General features: G+C 38.6%; 1 protein-coding gene across 1 annotated transcript; it reads left to right on the forward strand.

The window, feature by feature from the left end:
* The first annotated feature begins 1,349 nt into the window (after positions 1-1,349).
* lum (lumican) lies at positions 1,350-5,376 on the forward strand. Its single transcript, XM_010730631.3, has 3 exons — positions 1,350-1,504; positions 2,554-3,432; positions 3,800-5,376. Exons 2-3 carry the CDS (start codon positions 2,559-2,561, stop codon positions 3,952-3,954), a joined length of 1,029 nt encoding a protein of 342 aa, XP_010728933.2. The 5' UTR covers positions 1,350-1,504; positions 2,554-2,558; the 3' UTR covers positions 3,955-5,376.
* The last annotated feature ends 4,600 nt before the right edge of the window (positions 5,377-9,976 follow it).

Consider the following 9,976-nt stretch of genomic DNA (forward strand, 5'->3'; position numbering starts at 1 on the left):
GATGACTCAGGTAGAATAAATTAAAAACAGGCTTTCATTGAATGCTGCAGATGGAGGAAATGCCTTCTCATCACAAAAATCTAAGATGCTACAAGTTTGCTTAGATGACTGTCTGACTGTTACCTCTTGCTTTCTCATTATGGAGGTTTTGAGGTGCTTTGTGTACCTTAAAGACAACCCTAACCTTCACTTAATGACTCATTCCTCTCCCATTTGGCTACACTCTATCTATGTATTAAAGTAAACATGGGAGGCCATGAAAATAAAATGACTCACAAAATCTCTTGCAGTGCTGTGTTAGGATATCACCCACTACAACAAGATTAACTAGCATTTTGAACTTACACAAGAGCAAAAGAAATAAATCTGGGCTGCACATAAGGGATAACAATTCTAAAAAAGAAGTTGGATGACTCACATACTTTCTTACATATCTTGGGAAATCAGATTTAGTTTTCCACAAACGAGAAATGCATCCAAGATTGTCTGTAAGAATGATACTTGAGTAGAGTAACAGACTGCACGGCGACCAATTAAATCCAGGCGTCAATTCCCGGCATGCTGTGATGTTGTAATGGATGTCCACCAACAAATGGGAGAAACATTTGGCCATTTATCTCCCCCCCAGCCCCCTTCTTCAACTGCACCTATCAGATAACCAAAACACCCCCCTGTTCCATTTTGTTTATTTGTCTCTCTATTTGTACAGAGGGCTTGAAGGGCTTGTGGAGAGGGGTACAAGAATGCAATGTAGAATAATTCATAGCAAAGACATATGGGAACAACTGAATCTGATTTAACATACAGTGTACAGCCATGCCTTTGGTCAAAAACAGAGTAGTTTGCGTCAAGTGTTACGCAAGTCTTCTCTGGCCGTCTCATAACCTTTTTGTCAGATTTTCCATTTCAAGAGGTACAGCTGAATTTATTCCTCTTCAAAACCAGCGTCTGGGTTAAAGGGCTGCCAAAGATCCTTTTCACTTTTTTCCATACTTAACTTCTTCTGTTCTTTTGATTAGCCTGAACAGCCTACCCAACTTCCACTTGAGTTTTTGCTTGTACACACTTTAGGGTGGTTGTTTGGAGAACAATCATAAGCTAATGCGCTAGAAGTTGTTGGTTTGATAAAACTTATAAATGGTAGGAAAGGTGGAGGTAGTATTTACAACAAACACTTTTTTAGCTTTTTTTTGTGGTGTAATATTTCTCTTCCACGTTGCACCTGCTTTTGGTTAGTTAACAGCAATTTTTGGATGATGCTCCCCCAGACGTGACACCTTCAATTTATATGACGTCCTGACTCCAGTGTGCTGAAGAAGCCTCCCCCCCCTCCCTGCTCCTTTTTTCTCTCTCTGTTTCTCCATCTACCCTTCTCTCTCTCTCTCCTCCCCCTCTCTCCTTCTTTCCCTCTGTATTTTTCTCCAGAGACTTCCAGTTTTTGAACACCACACTGTTCTTACCTACTGGCCCTCCACCCCACGCACACGAAGAGAGAGAACCACAGGTAAGCTTGCATATGGAGGCATGGATTTGTGATTTCCTGTTTGATTATTCCATTTTATTTCTGTTTTCCGGATGGGATTATCAGCTGTCACTGCTAGGCTTTTGGGCAGTGGCTAGTGCTGCAAGGGAGAAATTAAGATTCAGTGCATGGAACAAAAAAATAAGTGATAGAAGTTTTAAGATTTGCAAATTGTTTTAGAGAAACGGCGAAAGGGCCTACATCATACATTTTTATATAGTTCTGCAGTGTTCCCTTTAAGACTGTTTCATAGCTTTCATTGACTTTAGACACAGTCTGTTGCACTTGGATCCAGTTTCTGTCCGCATTTTTCATGGGTCTGGAAAGAATCATTCTGGTTTTGCATTGTCTGCAGGGTTGATTTTGCACAGGCATGATCCCAAACTAGTCTGCTTGTAGTTCCTTGTCTTTGCATAAGTTTGCAACACCTAGGATCAAAATCACTTTTCTTAGTGTTTCACAAAACATAGGCTGAAGAACATTTATGTATGCACATATATCGCGTACCACTGGAACATCTGTGTTGCATTACTGCTCCTACTACTGATTTGTATAGAAATGAATCCTGGTTGATAAATGAAGTGGTGCTGAGAGCCAGGCAGTTTGGTTCAAGCTGCAGCTGTAATGATGTGGCTCGACAAAGATAATTGAATCAAGGAATCTAGGACGGTTTACATGAACACCGACTGATTACATAACACTCTGGGGAGTGGGTGTGGTGATACAGTGTATGTTTTAAGGGTGCAAGATTGGTATCTTTTTAGCATAATTCTTTAAGAGTTCTAGTTTTGTTTTATAGTACTTTTGTCATTCAATTTCCTTGACTTCAATAATAAATCCCTGATGCATGAATGATCTGAATATGAGATGAAATGATCTAAATGTAATTTTGCCAATCATTCTAACTATGACACAAACTTAAAACAAATCAATTGATGTCTCATTTCTGTTTATGATTATTACTTTGTATCCCTCTAACCTTTCTATTTTATACCTTGTATCCCCCTCCCTTCTATTTGTTGGATCTCCAGAAGCCATGTTTCCTCTCCGTATACCCCTGTTGGCTGTATTGATCAACATAGCCCTGTGCCAGTATGATTACTATGACTACCAGCCTTCTAATGCGCTAGGACCCTCAGGGCCCCACTGTAATCAAGAATGCGAGTGCCCAGTCAACTTCCCCAGCGCCATGTATTGTGACAGCCGCAACCTCAAGTTTGTTCCCGTTGTCCCATCAGGGATCAAGTACCTGTACCTCCAGAACAACCAGATAGAAGAGATCAAGGCAGGAGTGTTTGATAATGTTACTGATGTACTTCGCTGGCTGGTACTTGACAACAACCAGATTACCAGTGGTAAGATAGCAAAGGGCACAATCGACAAACTCACAGCCCTGGAGAAGCTATTCTTCAGCTACAACAACCTGACAGAGCCAGTCATCCCTCCTTCAAAGTCCCTTGATGAGCTGAAGATCATGCACAACAAATTGTCCAAGTTCCCCTCTGGACTCTTGAACGACAAGGAGAATTTGACCTCCGTCAACCTTCAGTTCAATCAGCTAACCTCCGAATCTATCGCAGGGGCATTCAAAGGGCCAAAGAAGCTGCTGTCCTTGGATGTGAGCCACAACAAGCTGAAGAAGCTGCCAGCTGGAGTCCCCAGTTCACTGGAAATCCTCTATGCTGACTACAACGACATTGACAGTGTCGGAGCAGGATACCTGAACAAGCTGCCCGCACTGCAGTACCTGAGGATCTCCCACAACAAGCTGGTAGACTCTGGACTCCCTGCTGGAGTGTTCAATGTGACATCACTGGTGGAGCTGGACCTGTCTTTCAACAAACTACAGTCCGTCCCTGAGATCAACGAGCAGCTGGAGCAACTCTACCTGCAGGCCAATGAGATCAACAGTGAGTGTCAACTACTGGATACTCTTTTAAAAGCATTGTTCAATTCTAAATTTGACTGTTTTCCTTAAGGTACCCTATGGACTTTAAATTATGTTTAGTATGTCTCACCAAAGCCCATTGTGTATATTCTTTAGATCTAACAAAAGTCACATACAAAGCCTACTTTTGAATGTTTCAAATCATGCATTGTTTGCCTCCATGTTTTTTTCACTGCCTTTGCAGATGCATTGCCATGCACATGCACACTATAAAACGAGTAGGGTACCTTTGGCCCCTAGTATTAGGGGGTTGAAAGGTTTCTAATAACTTTTGTTATTGTTTTTCTACCATCTTCCATAACATTCTCTCAATTTTTCATTCTCTGCAGAGATCAATCTGGCAAGTTTCTGCAAGTTCATTGGACCGGTCAGCTATTCCCACCTGAAGCATCTGCGTCTCGATGCCAACAACGTCACGTATAGCAACATGCCCCCTGACTACAGAAACTGCCTGCGCGTAGCTTCAGATATCATGTTTGAATAAGGGCCCTCCTCATATCTATGACCTTTCCATGACCCCCTTATCTACTACTCTGGCACAGCTCAGTCCAAAGCCTTCTGGATTTAAATGCTATAGTATCCCTTCTTTTATAGTACTCACATGTCTTTGCACATATGTACTATGCAAACCTGGGGTACTGTAAAGGCTTCTTTATCAATTTAAATAGTATGTAGCTTGAGTAAATCAAGAACTGGGCAAATTTTAGATACAATAGATGGAAAGACAAGCTATCAAAATTTGCAGATCTTTTTAAAAACAAAACGTGCAATCAGATTAAATTCATCAGCCATCAGCCATCACACATTTGGCTCAGGATATGAATGGATATTCTTATTGTTGAAATAATAAAGGCAAAAAATAAAAAATAAAAAAATAACCAAAAAAAATGTGTAAAGTAAGTGACCAAAAGTTCTACAAATAAAAAATAATTTGTAGTAAAACACACACTTTAAACATTCCAAACTTGCATTTGATTACATTGAATACAGACAGAATGGAGTAAACAATGGCTCCAATGTCTCAATTCAGTTGTAACGTCATTTTGTTGTCTGTCTTGTATGTTCCAATGTTTAGCATGTATAATATGATGTGGGTACAATAATTAATCCATTGCTGTGCAAAGGACCAGCTACTAAGGACTGCAGACTCAGATTTCAGTGTATAATGCCTAATGTGAGAAATGATGAACAAATGTAAAATAGCAGTCACATTTTCAACATCTTGAATGAATCAAAGTGTTTCAAAGGAAATGCCATTGTTATGTACTCATGTCTGCCTCTGGTTTGAAAGCCTGCACATTCAGATTGTGCCAAGTCCCACTGATTGACAAGAAAAAACCATGTCCATTTGGAAATGACATACCAGTTTCTTAAAGGAATAACTTCAAGCCCAATTTAAGTAGGACTTAGGTGTTTTTGAAGTACTTGGTGTTAAAAAAAAAGTGGAACTTGATTAAAAGACATTGGCATTATCCTTGTTATTACTTTGCTCAATTAAATTTTGAGATGATAGTATGACGTTTTCTTGAAATCTCGAGTCAAATTGTTTCTTTATTCTAATTCCTAGCTGTCCACTGTCATGCGCATTGCTGATTTGTATACATTTTGCATTACTTGCATGCAACCAATGGTACCATTCTTTGATAATAAACTACAGCTTTTGCAGTTAAGGTGCTTTCATTGTTACGTTGTTGTTTACCATGTTTGATAAATGCTTCTTACCAATAAGTCAACTTGGCAGCAGTGTCACGTTTATTGAAGTCATGTTATTAGAATATCCCATTTTGTTTAGGTAATTTTTCATTTCATCATGATTTCTCTTGTGGCCTTTGACTCAGTAACTGGATTTGAACTTGGATTTACTGTGAGGAAACCAAACACAGTTGAATAAACTATATTTCCAACATATTTGTATGATATCGCTTTTTAAGTCTGCTGTAATTAATTTCTAGCATGTACAGAAACAAATTGAAAAAGCCATCTTATTTGACTCAGCATAAATGTAAGTTAAATATAGTTGAAATAAAATATTTCTGTTGATTTCTGTACCACTCTTAAACCACGATCCTTTTATACAGGGTTTATAATTTGTAACTAATGGTTTATTAATCATAAATCTCTATATCAAGCCATTATAAATCTGTAATTATCTCCAAATAGAGGCAACTTTTATTTGGCCGGTGTTATAAAACCATTAGTTACACATTATAAAGTATGCCTTATTTTAAAACTGTACCAGTACCTATAAGCAATTGTGTAAATAAAGTAACCAACATTGGGTACTCTCAGATAATCCCTGCATCTCCAACCCTGGAATACTGAGAATTATATCGCTCTATAATGGTTCAAAACACAAATAATAAACATTAGAAACTTCTCTCTTAAAGTCTGGTTTTAATGAAGCAAAAGAACTGTACTGTTAGTCCACTGAGACAATACAGTATATCTGGCAGTTAAGATGTGTTGTATCAGATTTCACCTGAGCATTACGACAAGGCATGATGAGTTGCAGATTATTACGCACTCTGTCGAGTGTGTCAGGTTTTTTTGGGGCAGCAACCATTTTCCTTTCTGGCCTAAATCTTTGGGATGAAGTCATAATGTCTTCCTGTGATTTAGGAAAAAAAGTTTATGGAAGATCCATTTATTTATTCGCCCTCTCCAATGCCTGTTGCCTTCTGTTGTCTCAGATATACTGTTTACATACATAGCCCAACTGTTTTTAAGGAGACATACATTGTGGTATTTATCTTGTTATTCCCCAGATTTCACTTTGTGTCTCTCAGGTCATTAATTTACAGTAATGACATAGAGAACCCGTCATCTTTGTTCTGTTCTATGTTTAAGTGTAACTGCAGAGTCAGGCAAAAAAAATGCTGGTCCTGGAGGGATGCAGGGGTTGCAGGGTTTTGCTCAAAACCACAGCTTTAAGATATTTTCTGTGTAAATCTATCCTTCCAACTGTCTCAGACAGAAACCACAAATATCCCATGACGATTTCAAAGTATTTTATTTTATTTTTTCAGTAAAGCTTCCCTGTGGAGCTTCAATGCAAACAGATAAAGTTTCCATAAGAGAGGATTGTCCTAATGTAGTGTTTTCACTGAGATATATTTTAGTCTGCATAGCTGGCTTGACAGGCTCTCACCCCCACCAGATCTGGTCAAAAGTGATTTAAAAAAATTCATTTTTCTACAACCTTTCGTCCAAAGTTTTCGTCGGGGTCTGAGAAACATATGTTTCATGGACTGCCAGAGGGAAATAAAACAATAAAATCTGCACCATCTCTCAAAAGGGTACCATTCAGTTTAGGAGTAAAGAGGTTGAAGAAATCCTTCTATGGTATTTTATTATTTTTGGCTTTAGTCATGTTTTAATTTGTAAGAGTACATTAACAGATAGGAATAAGACATGATACTGCTGTCCTAGATGTGTTGGTGCACTCAAAAAGTTATTTGGAGATTTAACTGCAACCCTAAAACAAGCTATTGTGCATATAGTGTTGAATTATTTAGTATGTCCACTAAATTGGACCAAATTGTGCCTTCATCATCAGAAAAAAGTCTGCTATTCATTATCGGTTCACATGTTCCAAGAAAATAAAGTCTGAAAGCCAAAGGAGAAATATTAAAAAAACCTCAAGTTTTACTCTTTGTAGATTTGATATAATGAAATTTCTAGTCTTTCTCTCATCCCTTCCAAGCACTGTGTACAGTAAAATACTATGAAGACAGATAACTGTCATCACAGCTGGAGATAAAAGAAAATATCCTTCCTTGAAAGTACTTTCCACTACAACCCCACGCTACATCCTCTAAAATGTCCTTCGTGATACATGAATGTACTGACACTGTGGATAATAAATCAGGTGCAAAGTTTCATAGTCATCACTGTCTTTGGGTGTGTACTCTGCATTTTTTTTTACAACATCAACAGGACTTTTGCAGGCCTGTAACAACACCACTAATCCTGACTGATGTGCACCACATGTGCTGGAACCAGTAGTTTCTTCTACAAGTGTTCAGTCAAGAGTTTACTTTATTAGAGCAGACACTATTTAAAGACAGTGCGTTAGTTGATTAGATACGTGGCATGTATAGCTATTAGGTAAATGGCTTCCATATGGCCCATTTTAATCCTGCTAGGTGTTTGTAATAAGATCCAGCCGTGAAGATCATTTACCTAAATTTGGCACACTTATGTGAATGAAAGTCAGTAGTAGTCTGTCTATTAGTAGGTGCTGTGAGGTAATTTAAATACCCAACAATTCCCTATGCCATCCAATACAAGTTTAATACAGTTTGTAAAACTTAAACTTACGTTGCGTTGTAAAACACGTTACATGTTTCTTTTAGCAGCGTTTTTTCACATTTCACATGTTTTTATATGGTCATTTGTACCCGTGGATAATTTCCTCCTCTTCCTCTTGAGTCGCCTTTTTTAAACCCCTGCATGGAGCTCCTGCTGCCCGTGTCTAGACAATAAAGTCCTTTATAAAGACTTAAGCCTCACATCCTCCTGCTTGAGACGGTAAGTGAAAGTATAATCAGCTGCTGGAGCCTGGCACCCCAAATCCAAAGACCATGCTTCAGTCCAGACCATCTCCAGCTGTCTCTTTATCTCTGTTTTTTATTCATATTCTCTGTCCATCCAGTGTCACTGTGATCTGGTCTCTAGCTTTTCTCTACAAAATTTCACTTAGCTTATCAGCTCTCTCTCCCCATCTACTTTAATTTTCTCGTTTTCTCACCCTTGTCCCTAATAGTGTAGACAACAGGGCTCCAGGTGTCCCATCTGTGGCCTAAATGCAGACACGCACAGAAGAGAGATGGGAAACAGGTCAAGAAAGTGGGCAGAGGTTACAAAAGTAAAACATAAAAGAGTGACGCATTCATCTTTCAGGGTTATTCTTTGGGTGTAGTAAAAGAAAACTTGTGTCCAGTTCTTAATAACAAAAAAACCCCTCAAGTTTAAACGCATCCTCAACTTTAAATGCATCCACCTGATACATCTGGTGGGAAGCCAGTTAGGGATCACAACCTTTATTTATATTTATTTATTTCACAAGTGGCTCCTACTGGATTTCAGGGTGGCTACAGGGAGGTGGGAAAGCATGAATGTACGTAAATCTCTAATTAGCAGTACCAAGGACCCTATACATAGGAAACCTAATAATATAGGGAACCTAAGACGTTTTAATATACCTAAGAGTATTAGTTGATATATTTTAACACTATTACCAATCCATACCAACAAGACAAAAATCTACAGCCATTCTAGCAGCTCTGCTTTGAGCTAAATGCTAACTGCAGCATCCAAAGGTTCTCACAATGATAATGCAAACAATGCTGTTTAGCAGGCGTCATTCATCCCGAGGGGAACATGAATGTCAAATTTCATAGCAGTACCATAATCCAATAATTGTCATTTCACTTAAAACCACAAATGTTAACCTCATGGTAGCACCAGAAGAAAAGTCACCAAGGTCAATACATCATTCCGGAACCAGGAATCTCTGTACCAAAGTTTTAACTTTGGTACCATTTAGTAGTTTTTTGTGTCTGGACCAAAGTGGTTTGCCAACCTCCTGGCAAAGAGATCAACATTGCCATCCTTTGCTAGTCTGGCCATAAACAAACAACAACAAAAAAACAGGACCACCCTTGCAGATATCTTTCAAATACAAAACAAACCCTGGAAAACATGACATCTGAATTAAGATTTGCATGTGAACACATGCAGTTTGATTTAGATCCTGGTTGTGCTCGAGGTTTCTGCCTGTTTTTCCTTACTACCATCACCAAGTGCTTACTCATCACTGGAATTTTTGGTTCTCTGTAAATAATATTATAAAGAACATGAAAAGTGTCCTGTGATAACTTCAGTTATAATTTGGCACAATACCTAAATTGGAAATTGGGGAAAAGTTTAATGTTCAAATCTTCAGGTTTGGATTTGGATGTCTTTGGATAAACATCAAACTAAAAATACACTACTGTAGGTTACTAATTAGTTAAATGGTTGTGTCTATTTTACTATGTTTACTCCAATGACAATTTTCCATGATATCCTATGGGTGAGTGTCTATAAACATAGTGGTTAACTTTGTTGTTGTGGTCTAAAACTCACTGCACTACCACAACAGACAGTGTCATATTGTGAAGCTGCATCTGGAGTGATGTCATTGATAGGCATGATGGGGGAAAATCTACAAAAAGAAGACTTTGGTTGTAAACGATTTTCCTGTAAAAAGTTGGGTGTGAATGTCTGAGTGAAAACCCCTCTGAGCCCCTTTCTGACCTCACCTGACAGCCTTGTAAACACACCCCAAGGCCTGTGAGGTGAAATGAGCCATAAAATGGTTGTGCACCCATCCCCTAGGGTAATGGGTAAAGAGAAAATCCTTCATTGCAGACCAAATGGTTAAGTTGGGTGGGGTGACAGCAGTTTAACCCTCAACACTGATGAAAAAAAGACAAAACGAAAGAGGCGGAAGAAACTGCTGG

This window comes from Larimichthys crocea, chromosome XX (genome assembly GCF_000972845.2).
Source record: "Larimichthys crocea isolate SSNF chromosome XX, L_crocea_2.0, whole genome shotgun sequence".
Lineage (NCBI taxonomy): Eukaryota > Metazoa > Chordata > Actinopteri > Sciaenidae > Larimichthys > Larimichthys crocea.

Coding starts and splice junctions, on each gene's coding strand:
- lum (XM_010730631.3), top strand. CDS start 2,559: ATGTTTCCTCTCCGTATACCCCTGTTGGCTGTATTGATCAACATAGCC. Junction 3,433..3,799: donor GCAGGCCAATGAGATCAACA/GTGAGTGTCAAC, acceptor CATTCTCTGCAG/AGATCAATCTGGCAAGTTTC.